Here is a 17916-nt window from a genome sequence, read left to right on the forward strand (position 1 = left end):
GCGGAGGCAGAGGCGGAGGCAGAATCTCTGTGAATCTGAGGCCAGCCTGCTCTATATAACTACTTCCAGGCCAGCTAAGGCTATACAGTGAGACTCCATCTCAAAAACAAAAGCAAACAAAAATAACATCAAAACACCATTGAGATGTATTTCAGGTAGGCAGATCCTTTGATATTGCTGACCACCATCATGGGGACTTGATCCCAGATTGCTATTGAAGGAAGAATGGGGAACAAAGAGGATTGTTTACTTACGTGTTTTCCCGCAAGGGGTAGGTGCTATGAGGTACTTTGATCCAGAATTCAGGCAAGAGTTGGTAAGAAGTGGGCCACAATTCAAAGTGTCCCTGACCTTGGGGAGTAGGAAGGCTGGGCTTGTTTGCAGCAGGGAAGTGCACCTTCAGTACCCGAGGCACTGTGCTCTGGGCAGGGTTTCAGGAGGTGCTTACAGTTGCAGCTCTCAGGCTACTTTGTTTCTTAAAGCTAAGAAACAGGTTCTGAGAGGAGCTTCTTGAACAAACAGGGCCTCCCAGGACGGCTTTGGGAGTTGGTTCTCTCCTGTAGCAAGTCATGAGTAGAGGATGGACTCAGGTCATTGGGCTTGTGTGGCAAGTGCTTTTACTAGCTAAGCCACTTCACCTGCCCCCAAATTTCCATCCAAATTTTCTGCAGATTTTGGAAATTGTTTTGCCAGCTCAGAAAGAACCTTCTCAAGATAGGATACCAAGGGGCTACCAGTTACCTCCTTGGCAGATGGGAGCACTGCCCTGAGGATGGGACAGTTTGCCAGCTGGCTTGCTACTGGCCTCTGAAGCCAGACACCCATGTCCCTTCCACTGAATGAGACATACAGACAAGTCAACCCACAGAAGCCAAAGGCCTCCATACCCACAGACATAAATAGTCCAGTGGGGGGGGGGAGGGGAGTCGGGACACAAACCACACACTCCATGGAGGAAGGCCACAAGGATCAACTAGATAGAAATAAGGAAGAGGCAGAAAAGCCATCTGGCTTGGAGGGAGAGGGGCTTAAGGAGGTGTAGATGGTGCCATTTACTGTAAAAAGGACATCTGTCCTCATAAAGACATGATCAGTAAAGTAAGAATTCAACAAAGAAATAGGAAAAGATCAGCACGAGAACTGATCAGTGTCTCAAAGGACAAAGTGTATTCATTCTATAATGAACTACTTAAGTGCCATCTTTGTGCCATGAAGCCCTCTTGACTTTTTGCAATCCAGGAGGCAATGCAACACAAGTGGATACTAAAGCTCCAAAGAGATGCAGAAGAGCTGTGGTTAAAACCACTAGACACTTGAATGCCAAATCAGAATATTTAATAAACTTCTCACACTTAAAGTGGTAGTCACTGTAAAGAGTTTATGGATTTTTTTCTTTTGGAATAAGGCCATTTTATTTTTATTACATTTTAAAAATTATTTCAATTTTTTCATACATTTTCATCATATCTTTTACCTTCCTCAACTCCTAAGTTTTCAATACTCCCCTACCCACCCAAAATTTATACTTTCACTTTCTTTCTCTCTCTGTCTCTCTCTCTCAGAAAAAATATAAACAATAAAACAAAAAGAGACACACCCTCCCCCATAAAAGAATCATGGAGCCCGTGTTGTGTTGACCAGCAACTCTTGAGCATGAGCCCTGCCCTGCAGTGCAGTTGATATACCCAGTGTCACTCCACTGGGGAAAATGGATTTCTCCTCTCTGAGAAGGTATCAATTTTATATTTTTGGTTGTGAGCCTAGCCTTTAACAGCTGAGCCATCTCTCCAGCCCAGAAGGTATCAATTTTAAGTAGCATCCTGGTTGGGGGCAGGACTTGTGCCCACTTCCCTTCTCTGCACTGAGACTTATCTAGCTTGGATTTGTGGAGTCTTGTACATGCTGTTACCATCTCTATGAGTTTTAGTGTCCATCAGCCCTTTTAGGTCTAAAAGACACTATTTTTGAAGCCAACTTCTACCTTTGGCTCTTTCTGCCTCTTCTGCATAGATCCCCAAGGTTGGGTTTAAGAGGTTTGATAAAGACACTCCATTTAGGAGTAAGTATTTCAAGGTCTCACATTGTCTGCACATTTTCCAGTTGGGAGTATGTGTTTCTGTGCAAATTCTCATCTACTCCAAGAAACTTCTCTGATGGGAGTTAAGTCACATGTATTAACCTATGGATATGGCAGTGTGTCTTTAGGCATGGCATGCTCCTTTAGCAGAATGACAGTAGTAGTTGTTCCCCTAGGGCCCATGACTCAATTAGTCTCAAGTTTGTGGCCTCATTAACAGTTTTTGGATGTGGGTGTTGTCTCATGGAATAGGCTTCAAATATGATTTTTTTTTTTTGATTTTTCAAGACGGGGTTTCTCTGTGTAGCCCTGGCTGTCCTGGAACTCAGTCTGTATAAATATGATTTTTAAAAAAGTGGTTGGTTATTCCATAACATTCATGCCATTATTGTACCAGTATATCTTGCAAGACAGAACACAGTTATGGGTTATCATGAAATAGGCTTTAAATATGATTTTAAGAAGTGGTTAGTTATTCCATAACATTTGTGCCATTATTGTACCAGTATATCTTGCAAGGCAGGACACAGTTATAGGTCTCAGGCTTTGTAGCTGGGTACGACTGATGACTACGTTTCTCCTCTCATTGCATATATAGTACCTTCCAGCACTGTGAATGCTAGTCAGTATGGCTAAAGCTTCTGGTTGGGCACCAGCTCAATTTTTCCATGTTTGATGACATAAGTAAGTGGTGTCTTCAGTAATAGGGACTTTCTGTCAGGTTCTAGAGGATAACTAATAGCATTGGCAATAACCTATATTGTTTATGGGGTCACCTTTGTCTGTGGATCACCTTTGACCAATGATTCAACAAGATGTAACCCATTCCTGATACTGGGGGTTTTACTTGATAGCATAGGATATCTAGTTGGGGCATTGTCTCTTCCATTATATGGTAACTCCATTTAAATCTCTGTTATACATTTTAGGAAGCTTTGAGAGTTGTGAGTTGCCATATGGCCATTCAAAAGGTCTTTAGTATTACTTGTCCCTCCCATATTTTCTCCTTTACCACGTATGCCCATCCTCTCCCTCTCCCCATTTAAACCCCCTATTTTAGTTTCCCTTGTGTCTACCCATCACACTATATTCTATGTCTCTTTTTTTGTGAAGTTCCTTCCTTTCTCTGGTCTCATACGAGCTGCCTAACCTCTGTGGCTATTTTAAATGAAACACACACATGGAAAGCTTAAAATCTAACATCCACATATGAGAGAAAACATGCAATATCTGAAATTACAGCATATGGAGGGATAATACTCTCCCCGAGAGCCAAGAGTAGCTAACAAAAAGTTCAATACCATGCATGAAAAAAAGCTCCTTCTGAGATGTTGATCAGGGAAATCCAAGAGAGCTCCTGAAACAATATAGGCTATTGCTATCGTCCTTGATTGCCTCCCAGAAGTTAAAGGCAAGTCCTTATTGCTGGAGGAAACCATGCACTCCACACTTAGAACGTGGAAGATTTGAGCTGGAAAGGAACCAAAGGAGGACTAGCTTTCATAGTACTAGAAGGTGATCAGCTGTGTTTCATAGGTAGGAAAGGAAGGTGTCAATAGTCTTAACCAGCTGTGGTTGCCTATAAACTACAAGGACCATCATGGCAAGATATCCCTAAAGGGCAGTAGTGGTACCTATACGTTGTCAGTAACCAACAACTGTCTACAGGAAAGAAATCTTTCTCAGCACTGGAAACCTAGCCAACTGCACATGGCTAGGGAGGTAACAGATTGTACTATTATCAGTTTTCTGAACCAGCATAATTATTCAATGGAATTCTGAATACTTATCCAAGCACCCCTAGGTAAGTGTAACTTTCCGCCGTCATCAGAGTAACTTCTTTTTTACAGAAGGAGACCATTACAGAAAGCCGCAATTAGTCAAAATGAAGGGAATAAATGGTTCTGTGGCACCCAGGGGATGTATCTACCACACATCTCCAGGACATAAGGTTCAGGGAGTACCAAAGAAGATGGGCCAGAAAGACGGTAAGAACCAGAGGGCCAGAAAGATCGTGAGAACCAGAGGGCCAGAAAGATCGTGAGAAGCAGAGGGCCAGAAAGATCGTGAGAAGCAGAGGGCCAGAAAGATCGTAAGGACCAGAGGGCCAGAAAGATCGTAAGGACCAGAGGGTCAGAAAGATCGTAAGGACCAGAGGGTCAGAAAGATTGTAAGGACCAGAGGGTCAGAAAGATCGTAAGGACCAGAGGGCCAGAAAGATCGTGAGAGGGCCAGAAAGATCGTGAGAAGCAGAGGGCCAGAAAGATCGTGAGAAGCAGAGGGCCAGAAAGTCTGCCGTGTGCTTGTCTCTTCTAGCTATGACAGGGAAGCTACACCCATGCAATCCTAACAACATGGCTGCCAAGAAGGAACCCAAGCAATTCCAAAATGATTGTCATCCTGACACAGATTGGGGAAATCTCAGGGGTCTCACTCCTAGGCAAAGAGCTACAAGCAATGAACAACTGCAGAGAGAGGGAGAGTTGGTTTTGCTCAGAGATGAACCGCTTGGTTTGTTATCTAATACCAAGCCCTAGAAACATACACATGCAGGCAACACTCAGGGGACAGGGCTCAGCAGGTTGTATTTGTATGTTGACTGACTGGTTTTTATGTATATTTACCAACAAGGGTTTAAAAAAAAGAGGAGGCCATGAATTGGGGATGGGTAGACATTGGAAGGGGAGGAGTTAGGTGAGAAGTGATGTAATCATATTTTAATTAAATTATAAAAACACTTTGAAAAATAATTTTAATTTAATTATTTTAATGCTTTCATTTATTCAATTGACAAATAAAAGTATACATATTTGTGGTGAATTTAAACAAAACCTTTTTGGTTGGCTAGCTGCCTGCTTCCCTTACGTATTACCTTTTTCTCCTTTAGGCTGTGTGTTTAATTGTTTTAACTGTCGGGGTAATATTACTATTTTATGTTATATGTAAACGTTTTGTCAGATGCAGAGGGAGGAAGAAAGGCCATACTGAGATCATGTTAGCCAGTAAAACTTCTATAAATAAAGGATGTCTTCCTAAACAACTTTCCCCTCTTCTCTCTTCTGAAGACTGCTCTCCAGGCTGCTCACCCTCCTGCTTATCAGCTCCGCCGAAGGAGCCTTCTTAGCGTAAGAGGACAGAAAACAGCTTGGCTTCTGCACGCGCAAAATGTGACACTTGCCCAACACAACTGTGAACTAGTGTTCTCAGAAAAGAAAGCTGCACTTATTCTAAAGGTTTTACAAAGCTGATCAGCTTATGGGAACTTCGTTATCGTAAAGACTTGGCGTGCGGATCTAGAGAAAAATCATCTCGGGTCACCCTTTGTCTCTTTAATAGCCAGTCATTGTCTGCCTCTATCTCTGACTATTCATCCTTCCAGCTCTCAGGTAAAATCTTTGGACTGTATAAATCTTTGGACGCACGAGCAGAAGCCTTTATTAACCCCAAAGCTGAGACTACCGCCAGGTAACTCTCACACCTGTAGCAGGTTCTCCCCAGTTTGATGTAGCTCATGCAACCAATGTTCCCACAGATGTGCTGGGAAAGTGCTCTGGTTTAAGGCTCTCTCTTATTCTGTGGGTATGGATGTTTATGCAGTTGTTTCTGTGTGGGAATGCAGCATGCAGAGCATCCAAGCCAACCAGGTCAGGGCCATTCATACCTGCTTCACAATACATTGTCTCATTTTATGTGAGATGAGAGCTGTTTTGAGACAAGAGATTAATGTTCTAGAGACAGATCTGTCAATAATTAAATTACTTATATATCAGATACACAGGTTGCTTCTCTGTTTGTAATATTCAAAACAAACAGAAGTAGGGATCGAGCTGAATGTTCACCAGGAGGAGAGTCATTGGTTCAGTCTGTAGTGCTTACGTATAACCCACGAACATGTAGCAATTTGTGAAGAAGAAATGAGACACGATCCCACCCATTAGACAGGCAAGAGAAAAATGTCTCACGTTGAATGTGTTGGTGATGCAAGGGAATGGCTTCTTACAGCGATACCAGCTAAGGGTAGAAAGCGTCTGGACAGCTGGGCAAACAATTTTCAAGATCTAGAGAACTTAGACGATGCACACACCTGGTAATCCCACAGATCTGCGTCTAGACATATCCCCAGAGTAATTCTCTCACGGGAGCATGGACAGTCAGAAAGCTCACTGTGGCTCAGTCTGAAAGCACGAGCGGGTACCCATGTGTTCACCAACAGGTAGCCAAATGAATATAGTAGAGTGGTACCCAAGAGTGATGCTCTGGGGCTGGGGCTAGAGTGCTTGCTTGCTTACCATTTAATAGGTCCTCAGTTCAGTTTTCAGAACCACAAAACCAAAAATGTATGATACACTTAACTATACAGAAATTAGAATGAAAGACTGTCTAGGTGTGTCAATGGCTGGTCTTTGGAGCTTAATGAGTGAAAACTGAAAGACAAAAATGTAGTAGGTCAGGGATGTGAGAGCCCTCAGACCACGATGTACTGTGTCATACCAACAGACGGTGCAGTCAGTGAGGGCCAGGGGCCACAGAGCTCTGACCTGGGCCCTTTCCCAGATGGGCTACTGAGTCATGCCAGCAGTGTTCCTGGAAGTATTCTCTTGCTCAGCTTTCATAATCTGGAAGCCTGAAAATCTATGTGAAAGGGGAACTTCATGATTGTGCAGACAGTGCAAAGTTCAGTGTTTCCTGACCGGAAATGGGTCATGGGTGGGAGTAGGCCTGCTGAAGAGAGCAGCTAAGTGGAGGAAGGAGTAAAATAAGATTTAAGAAAGGCATGGGATATCTCACAACCCCCTTCCCATCTTCTCCACAAGACCCAGGTTGTGATGAAGTTAACGGCTTCCAGGTCAGGCTAGGTTGTGATCTCTTAGGTGAATGGATAAGAAGTCTAAGTAGGTGTGCACCAAATCGCACTAAGATGTTAGTGGCTGACAACAAATTAACTCTCTCTCGAGTTTTGTCTTAACCCACTCCATAGACTAGATAGAAGTCTTGTAAAACTCTCTAAAGGGCTTTGTCACAGGGGGTTGAAATGGAGAAGAGAGCTGAAGAAGCTTTCCTCAGTCCCATGGGAGGGAAGGCAGACTCTGAGACAATGCTTTATGCCTTATATCAAGTATTGAAGTCCCAAAATACATCATAGCGGGCTGAGTGGAAAGGCTTGCACGCGCATTGAATTTTTGAATTTTTGGCATGACTATGGTGTAATCAGGTTACTTTCTCATACCAGGCAGTGATGGTGCAAAAGGTTTTAACTTTTTAATTGTGAGCTAGGGTATGTAGACATATGCATTTGTCTCTATCTCTCTCAATCTGTCTTTCTGTCTGTTTTCTCTCTCTTTTTCTTCCCTTCCCTCTCTCAGAGCCTAAACATCCCTCTAGCCACTTCCCACATCAGTGAGAGTGCCCTCAACCCTTACTCTTAGCATGCTTAATTTTCTTTTTGAAATGGGCTGGTCTTGAACATCTGGGACCCAAGGATTCTTCTGTTTAGCCTCCCAAATAACCTAGGACAATAGGCATGGCACCAAGCCTAGTCACCCCTGTGATGTGATATCACTTCTTTGTTATTGGTCATAGCTCCACTGCCACATGCTTCCCTTAGCAACAGAATCCAGAGCTCAGGGCCAGCTGCCTGTGCTTCTGGTATCTTGCCTTCATCACGTGATCATCCATATTGGTCTCTCAGCAGCTCACTGATAGATATTACCTGGCCCTCTCCTTCCCGAGTTGCATTTGGTCATGGTGTCTTATTGCACCAATAGAAACCCCAAGGAAGATAGTTGTCATGATTGTTTGCATGCAGGTATTTGGTGTAGACATATGGCTTAGTTACTATTGTTGATTTCATTGCAGTACAGGGGACTGAAGCCAAGGCTCTTATATATACTAGGTAAAGTGCTCTGCTGTTAGCCACACCCCTAATTCTGGTTGTATTATTTTGGTTATATTATTCTGGTTGTATGATAAGAAGTGCTGCTGGGCCACATGATGATACTATCTATAATTCTGATGAAGAACTGACGTGTCTCCCGAAATGGCTGTGGCCTTTTTGACCCTACCAGAGTGCTGGGGTGTGATCCCTGCCCCCCCACCCCCCGGCAGCATTGTTATGACATGTCTTTTTTACCTTTGTTAGAGTTCTCTATATGTTTTGAATTCAAGCCCCTTACTGGATGCAGTCTGCATACATTGGTCCATTTTATCTTTTTTATTTATTTTGTTTATTTTGTTTTGGTGGAGTTCAGTGAAGTATAGAAGATTTATGTTTTGACAAAGTCCAGTGTGGCAATTGTCCTTGTGCTGTGTGCGCTTGGTGTCACAGCTAAGAGGTTTTGCTGAGCCTGGTTATAATGATTTGTTTCTCTGTTCTCTACATGTTGTATAGATTCTGTTCCTACATTGAAGTCTATACTACAATTTGAATTAATTAAATGTTTTTACAGATTTATAGGCATATAATTTTATATCATAAAATATATCCAATAACAGTCAATAATTAAAGTTTTTTTAAAAAAACATTTATCACAAATATGGGTAACCATCATCATAGTCAATATTAGGACATTTTTATGATTTTCCAGAGGAACCCATATCTTTAGCCATCATTGCTATTACTGGCCCCTATGTCCCTAGGCAACATCTATACTTTGGATAATAAAGGCTTGACTCCTGCTAATGGTCTTCCTGGGAAATGGTAGCCAGAAGTTCAGTCACTTGACACACACTGAAGGGATATTGGACCCTGGGCCCTTTTGTCTGTCTTCCAGCTGCTGTGAGATTAAGTAGCTTTGTGCTCAACCACAATGACTCTGTAATGCTGTGCTTCTTTACATAAGGCAAAACCATAGGTCCTCCTGGCTGTAATCCAAAACTTCCAAAACTGTGATCTAAAACAAGCACTTCCTATTTTAAGTTATTTTAACTCAGATACATTTCAATCTAAGAAAAGGCTAACAGTGGTGGTTAATGTTGACAGTTAGCTTGATGGGACCTAGAATCATTTGGGTGATAAACCTCCAGCATGCTTGTGAGGTCATTGCTAGAATGCCATTAATTGACATGGGAAGACCCACCCCAAATGTAGACAGCACTGTTCCATGAGATGGGTCCTAGACTAAACACAAAGAGAAAGCAAATAGAGTCCCAGACTTCATCTCTCTGTTCCCTGACTATGAGCTCAATGTGATCAGCTCCTCATACTTTTTTGCCTCTATGTCTTCTCTCAGACTGTACAAAAATACAAAACAGCAAACAAAACAAAGTCCAAGGTGAAACAATCTCATTTCAGTTGCTTTTATCAAGCGTTTTGTCACAGTGATGAGAACAGTAGATAATATACAAGATTGGGAAGTGAAGTATTGCCATGGCGACGCTGATCGTGTGGTTTTTTCCTCTGCATGAATTCTCTCCCCCACCCTCTCTCTCTCCCTCTTCGTCCCTCTCTCTCTCTCTCTGTCTCTCTCTCTCTCTGTCTATCTGCCTGCCTGCCTCTCTCTCTCTCTCTCTCTCTCTCTCTCTCTGTGTGTGTGTGTGTGTGTGTGTGTGTGTACCTGCCATGACATATGTGTGGAGGTCAGAGGACAACTTTTGGGAGTCTGTTCTTTCTACAGATAGTGAATGAAATACTAATAGCTGCTACAACACGCATAAGCCTAGGAACTACCATGTTAAGTAAAACAAGCCAGTCATAAATGTCACATCATTGATTGTGTTTGTATTGTTTATTTTATAAGGACTGTTCAAATCAGGGTAATCTTTACAGTCACTAGTCTATGTGTGGCTGCTATGTTAGTTTAGGGATTATTTACTTCTCTACCTTTATTGTGACAAAGTATTTGATAAAAGCAACTTCCTAAGAGAAGGCTTATTGTGGTTCACAGTTGAAGGGTGCACTCTATCTTGGTGGGGAAACACACAGAGGGGCAGAGTTCTTACCACCTCAATTAACCCAATCTGAAATCTCTCTCACACACACCCAGAGTATTGTCTCCTAGGTAATCCTAGGTAACCCTGTCAAGTTGACAAGATTAGTCATCACAAGCCCAGCATCCTTGTCAATTTGCTATTCAAATATATTTAAGCCATAAACTCCCATCCTTATTCTCTATATGTTCATGCCAATCTTATAATGGAAAGTAAGTTTTGTTCACCTCTAAAAACCCCTCAAAGCTTTCTGAGTTCCAAAGCCTCTGGAACTCTCCTTCAAAAGTGCAAAGCCTCTCCTGAGACTCCAGGCTCTCTCTCACTGGACGCCTGGATAAGAGCAGCAAGCAGTAGCTGTAGCACAAGCTAGAGGCTATCGTGTCTTGACATTTTTGCTGCCAAACCTATTAATCTATTATTCATTAATTAAGCCTCATTCGAGTTCTCAGGCCATGGGCAGAATGGAGCCAGATCCCATGCCAGAATACCACACGAATGGCCTACAGCCCAATCGCCAGTACAGTCCTGATTCCTCACTGAAGACTCAGGAAGCAGGTCTCTACTCTCTGCACTTCTCTTGGCACTTCTTCTGAAGCCCCACCAAGATGGTCCAGTAAGCTCTGCTTGAAGCATTATGGGGCTTCTCTAGCCTGAAGATTCAAACTCTTACATAATCCTCCCACTAACCGACTTCAAAGGCTTTTAAAGAACTACATAGTGGGACTGACAAGATGGCCAGAGGGGAAAGGTGCTTACCACCAAGCCTGATGAGTGGAGTCTGACCCTGGAATCCACATCAAATACACAGATATATGACATTTCATCCATCCACCCATCCATCCATCCGCCCATCCACCCATCCACCCATCCATCCATCCATCCATCCATCCATCCATCCATCCATCCATCCACCCATCCACCCATCCACCCATCCATCCATTAATAAACATTTAAGTTGTATTCATCTTTGTGTTAGTGGGGTTATTAGAACAGTAATCATGCATATAGAAATTTTTACTGTGGACATATGTATTATGTGCCTTTTCATCATTGTGACTTCAATAAGCTTCAGGGAGGAAAGTTGTGTTTTGTTCAGTTTGAGAGATCTTGTCCATTCTGGTGGGATGGGTGAGGTGTAAGAGAGCCATTCACATTACAGCGTGGAAGGTGAGGTGTAAGAGAGCCATTCACATCGTGGCGGTCCACGAAATGGAGAAAGGGGAGTGCTAGGGCTCTCCTTGCTTTCTCCCTTTCTCCCTGTGTTAGATCTAGGACTCTAGGGTTTTAGGATGGAGCCACTCACAGTCAACTTGGGTTTTCCCCACTCACTTAATGCTCTCTGGAGCTTGCAGGCACACTGACCTACATGTGCCTCATTCTCCAGTCTAGTTGGCAGTGAACAGTAACCATCTGAATATATGATGTCCTTCTTAATAGGTACATAATCAAGAATGGGGTTGCTCCATAACATAATTACTCTATTTGTTAGTTTGGGGAATTACTAAGCCATTTTCCAAAGCAGTTACACCATTGAACATTCTCAACAGTGGTATATGAGTGTTGCAATTTCACCGAAATTTGTAAATAATATGACTTTTTGATTCTTGCTGCCGTAGTGGGTTTGAATTAGCATCTCACTGTAGTATTGATATACATTTTCCAAACAGCTAATGTAGCACCTGTCTTTTTATATGTTTACCCAGTTATATATTTTCCTTGGGGAAATGTCCATTTCTTTGGACTTTGAATGCTTGCCCCTTTTAAAATTATGTTTTTGAGCAGAATTTGAAGGAAGAGCCAACCAATTATTGGCCCACTTGAGACCCATGCTGTGAGACGGAACCCATCCCCGACATTATTAATGATATTCTGATCTACTTTATACAGGATCCTAGCATAACTGTCATCAGATAGGCTTCATCCAGAAACCGATTGAAACGGATACAGAGACCCATAGACAAACATTAAGTGGAGCTTGGGAAATCCTGCAGAAGATGGGGAGGAAGGATTGTGGGAGTCTGAAGAGGTAAGGGCACTACAAGAAAACCCACAGAATCTACTAACCTGGGCCCATAAGGACTCATAGAAACTGAAACACCAACCAGAGAGCACGCATAGGACAGACCTAGGCCCTCTGCGTAACAGCTGTGCATCTGGGTCTTCATGTGGGACTCCTAAAGTGGGAGCAGGGGCTGTCTCTGAATGCACTGCCTGCCTTTGCATCCCTTTCCCCTAACTGGGCTGCCTTCAATGGCCTCTACAGGAGAAGTTGAGCTTAATCTTATGGCAGCTTGATATGCCAAAAGCTGGTTGATATCCATGGGAGGCCTGCCCTTTTCTGAGAAGGGGAGTAGGGGAGGGGGAGAGGGGAGGTGAGAGGGAGGAACTGGGAGGAGATGAGGGAAAGGAAGATGAGACTGGGATGTAAAGTAAATAAATAACTTCATAAAAAAATTGTATTATGTTTCCCTTGAGTTTCAAGAGTTCTTTATATAGTTTGGACAAAAGTCTTTAGTCAAACAAATGTTTTGCAAATATTCTTTCTCCTTCTGTGGGTTCTTTGTGTGTAGGTATGCTGTGTGCACAAGTGGATCCACTCATGCGGAGGCCAGAGGACAACTCAGCTGTCATTTTTTAGGAGTCATGCACCTTGTTTTTGAAATATGCTCTCTTCCTAGATAGGAGCTCACCAAGTAGGCTAGGGTGGTAGGTTAGAGAGCCCCAGGGATCTACCTGTCTCTTCAACCTCAGCCCTATGATTACACATATATGTTTGATTGTGTATGTGCATGTGTATGCATGTATAAGCATGTGTGTGTGTGTGTGTGTGTGTGTGTGTGTGTGTGTGAACATAGAGGACAGAGGTTGATATTGTGTGAATTGAGTCACTCTCCACCTTATTTCTTGAGACTGGATCTCTTCACTGAACCTGGATTCACTGATTGAGCTAGACTGGCTGACCAGTGAGCCCTGGTATCCCACCTGTCTCTGCCCCAACAGTGCTGGGGTTATAGACATGCACTGTAGCTTTGGGCTTTGCATGGATGCTAAGTATTGAAACTTAGGTCCTCCTTCTTGTGTGGCAGGCATTTTATTCACTTGGTGGTCTCTGCAGCCCCCACACTCTTTTTTAAATGTGGATTCTGTGGGTTACACTCAGCTCCTCCTGCTCATAAGGCAAACACTTCACCAACAGTCTTTCATTTTCTTCATCGTGTCCTTTGAAACATAAAATCCTGAAACTTTGGTGATGTCAAGTCATCTGACTTTTCTCTTGCTATAAATGATGTGGTGTCCTGTCTCAGAATTCTTTGCCATGGATGGCAAAAAAAGCCATGGATGTTTACTCTTGTATTTTCATAGAATTATATGGTTTTAATTCCACCATTTAGGGATCAATCTGCTGTTAGGTAAGGATCCAACGTCATGTTTGTACAATGTCATGTTTGTTTGTATTTTGGCTGTCCAGTTTCCTCAGCACCACTTATTTAAAAAGTTATTCTTTACATATAGACTTGTTTTGCTGATCCCACCAAATTCAATTCACCATGATTATAAGTTTTTTTTTTTCTGGACTTGGAATTCTATGTCATTTCTCATAATATGGCTACATACCTCCAAATACTATGATTGTGCAGAAATCTGAATGTTGGGAAATAATAGATTTTCTAACTTAGTTTTCTTATTTTCAAGATTGGTCTGGTGATTTTATATGCCTTGTATTTCCATATGGATTTGAGGAACATCTTGTCAATCTTCCTTTTAAAAAATACCAGCTGGGATTTTAACAGCGATTGCATTGAATCTGTACATCATCCATCATTCCTGGGAGAAGGATTCCCACATTAGCAAAGCTAAGTGAACATGAGATATTTTAGGCTCACTTAGGGTTTTCTTAATTTATTCTTTTCAACTGTGTTCTAATGTTTTGTTGCCAGTCTTACAATGATTTTATTAAACATCTTAATAAATATTCTATTGATTTTGCACTTATTGCAAGTAGATTTTTTCTTCTTTTGTTATAATGTATAGAATTTTTGATTTAGTTGTAGCTCATAATTTTGCTAATTTATTAGTTTTTTCATAAATTATCAAATATTGGTGAATTTATTAGTTATGTAAAAGACTGTGTCACCCATGAAAGGTGATTGTGTATAACGTTTTATTCTTCTTTCCTGACTGACCAAATAGACCCCGCAGTGAAGTACCAAATAGAAGCTGCATAAGTGGACATCCTATCATTTCCTAGATCTTAGGGAAAAGCAGTTTGTCTTAGGATTTTCTTATAGATGTTCTTTATGGCGTTGAAGATATTCTCTTCAATTCCAACATTTTGAATGTTTCATTATGAAAGAATGTTGAGTTTTCTCAAATTCCTTTTTGTGTATCTATATTATATATTGTATATATGTGTATATATTTAAATGATCATAGGTATTTTTGTTCATTTTTCCTTTTTTAAATTTATTTTTTATTAGATATTTTCTTCACTTACATTTCAAATGATATACCCTTTCCAGATTTCCCCTCCAAAAAAAAACAAAAAAACCCTATCCCCTCCCCCTCCCCCTGTTCACCAACCCACCCTCCCCCGATTCCTGGCCCTGGTATTCCCCTAAATTGAGGCATAGACCCTTCACGGGACCAAGGGCCTCTCCTCCCATTGATGATCGACTAGGCCATCCTCTGCTACATATGCAGCTGGGGCCATGAGTCCCACCATATATACTCTTTGGTTGGTGGTTTAGTCCCTGGGAGCTTTGAGGGTACTAGTTGGTTCATATTGTTGTTCCTCCTAATACCCAAATACCCATGGAAGGAGTTGCAGAGACAAAGTATAGAACAGAGACTGAAGGAAGGGCAATCCAGAGACTGCCCCACCTGGGAATCCTTCCCATATCCAATCACCAAACCCAGACACTATTCTGGATGCCAGCAAGTGCTGGCTAACAGGAGCCTAATATAGTTGTTTATTTTAAATATATATTAGATTAACAAAGTTTTGAATGTTCTGTATTCTAGTACTGTATTCCTAGAGAAAATCTTACTTGTTAGTACTATATGAACTTGGCTGGCTAATATTTTGTTGAAAGTATTTGCAGTTGTATTCTTGTGAGATACTTGTGTGTCGCTTTATTTTTTAATGGTGCCTTTGCCTGGCTTTTGTACAACATTGATATCATACAATGTGCTGGAAAACATTGCCTTCTCAGCTATTTGGGGAAAAGTCTATATAAAATTGACATTCATTCCTTAGTGTTTGCTAGAACATACCCAGGAAGCCACCTGAGCTTTTATTTATAGAATAAAATTTTGAGAATTTTGAGAATTGTTAATTCAATTAAATTACATGGGGTTGGCTTATTCAGATCTTCTATTTCTTTAAAAATATTGTATGTGTGTATGTATGTGGGTGTCTGTGTGTATCTATGTTCATGCATGCACACACAACCTGTGTGTGGAGGTCAGAGGTCAACTTTTGGGAGTTGGTAATGACCTTTCACCTTTTGGGGTTGTTTCTACTGCTGGGCTCTGTACTCCAGGCTGGCTTTCTTTGACACCACCACCATCTTTACACCACCACTATCTTTACACCACCACCATCTTTACACCACCACCATCTTCACACCACCACCATCTTTACACCACCACCACCACCATCTTCACACCACCACCATCTTCACACCACCACCATCTTTACACCACCACCATCTTTCTAGTAGTGCTAGGATTCCAGATGTATACTGTTACATCCAGATTCTCTGTGTTCCAGGGGCCACACTAGGGTGGCCAGGCTTGCATGACTTTTGCCTTTCTTGCTAAGCCAAGTCCTTGGCCCTGGCTTATTTAATTTTTAAGTAAGTGATAGGCTGTGCCTTTTTTCTAGGATTTGTTCGTTTCATCTTATACTGGCATACAGCTGTCCATAGTATCCCTTTTACTTATTCAATTTTCTATGAAGTATTGATTTTTTTCTTCATGTTTAATTTGAATAAATTGGACCCTTTTTTTCTTGATCACACATAGTGACTTTTCAATGCTGTTGTAGATTATGTATCACTTTTACAGTTAAAATATTGCGTGAAGACATAGCTAGCTAAGGCAGTCCATGCAATAATGGGAAAGGCGACTCACTCTCTTGGACCCATTTGCCCCAAGCATAATATGGCTGTTCTCAAACTTTTTCCTTGACCCCCTTCACTCTGAGTGCCTGAAGGTGAAGGTAAGATAATGGTCCATATGCTCTGGCCAGGCTTGTCTCCTACCATGGACCCGGTACAGGAGGGGCTGCTCACGGCCGCTCGGTCCGTGCCATAACTCACCGATACTGTTTTTGACGCGCTTCCAGTTCTTTACGCCTGTGCTGCTTGAGGATGTGAATTTGGTCATCTCGGGCCAATTTTGCTGCAAAGGAAAGACAAGCATGAGAGCAGCCTGAGGAAGAGCAACAATGTCCACACAATGCCCGGTGGTCAGGTTTTCCCAGACATCTTCCATTAGCCGTCAACATGCTGCTTATGCAGGATTCCTGGGACCCCTAGTCCAGACCTGTCTGCCAAGACAAGCGGAGAGGTGTTTGTTTTGTGGTGTTTATTAGATATACTTGTTTTGTTTAGGTTTTTTATTTGTTTGTTTGTTTAAGACAAGGTCTCATGTAACTCAGCTGGCCTGGAACTTTCTGTTTACCCAAAGCTGGCTGTACCCGATCCTCCTACTTCTGTCTTCCAAGTGCTGGGATTACAGGTTTACACCACATGCCAGGCTTTGGCGGATATTATCAAGCCACTTTAGAGTGGTCCAAGAACTGTTATTCTGCGATACTGAGATGAAAGAGCAGTGGACTTTCATGCTGCCAGAGAGAACAGCAGGACTCATGGCTCTTACGCGTTTAAGCCCATCTGGTCGCTTCACTGAGAAAGGCATGCCGAAAGTCCCAACATGCAGGACACTGTCCAGTCCCTTGTGCTATTTACACAGAAGACAGACTCTACTCTAAAATAGTGTGCTCACCTAGGCTGTGGTGTAGGAGAGATGCAGCAAGCATGGACTTGGGCTCTGTGGTTTAAAGTCATGTGACCCAGAGCAAGCTGTCTTGACTGTCTCATATAATGTAGATGATAATGCCTACTTCTTGGGATCTTAGGAGGATGTTAGTGTGAGAACATTGTAAAGCATTCTACAAAGCGTTGGTCCTCTTATGTGTCTAATATTTGAGAATAATGGTCACCCATATTCTCATACCCATAATGGGTAACCCAGAACCTCAGGTTTTCCTGCCCTCAAGCCTGAGAGTCACAGCATTTTTGTCACTTGGCCTGTCATGTCATCTCTCATTTCAGGAGCTTTGCCAAGTTGCTAAAGGCCCCCTTTCAGAGCATTCAACACAGATGAACTTGTAATCAGCTATACTCTAATCTAACGTAAATCCAACAGACACACAGGGTCTCAAGTATCTAGAAAGGTGATTATAATATATGCTATTATTCTGTACTGCAGTGCACTGAACTATACTATTTTCCCTAGGTATCGGCGTGAGCTATTTAGTTGCACTAAAGATTTATATTTTGTATAGCACATTAAAATTAATGGAAAAGTTAAATTAAAGTACCCTTAGAGCTCCCAGGGACTAAAACTCCAACCAAAGAGTACACATGGGGGAACTCATGGCTCCAGCAGCATGTGTATAGCAGAGGATGGCCAAGCCGGTCATCAATGGGAGGAGAGGCTCTTGGCCCTGTGAAGGTTCTATGCCCCAGTGTAGGGGAATGCCAGGGTCAGTAAGCAGGAGGGGGTGGGATGGTGAGCAGGGGGAGGGAACAGGGGATTGTTTTAGTTTTTATTTTATTTTTATTTTATTTTTTCTTATTTTATTTTAATTTTCTTTTTTCTTTTTCTTTTTCTTTTTCTTTCTT

The 17916-nt window shown here is 42.1% G+C and overlaps 1 protein-coding gene across 2 annotated transcripts in view; it reads right to left on the reverse strand.

Moving 5' to 3' along the window:
• Alox5 (arachidonate 5-lipoxygenase) overlaps positions 1-17916 on the reverse strand; it is a 49837-nt gene that overhangs the window by 20225 nt on the left and 11696 nt on the right. For both annotated transcript variants that reach the window (XM_031383072.1, XM_031383073.1), the window contains exon 3: positions 16327-16408. In XM_031383072.1, coding sequence (XP_031238932.1) covers positions 16327-16408 — 82 coding nt within the window. The remainder of the gene's footprint in view (positions 1-16326; positions 16409-17916) is intronic.

The sequence above is a fragment of the Mastomys coucha genome, unplaced genomic scaffold (genome assembly GCF_008632895.1).
Source record: "Mastomys coucha isolate ucsf_1 unplaced genomic scaffold, UCSF_Mcou_1 pScaffold20, whole genome shotgun sequence".
Classification (NCBI taxonomy): Eukaryota; Metazoa; Chordata; class Mammalia; order Rodentia; family Muridae; genus Mastomys; species Mastomys coucha.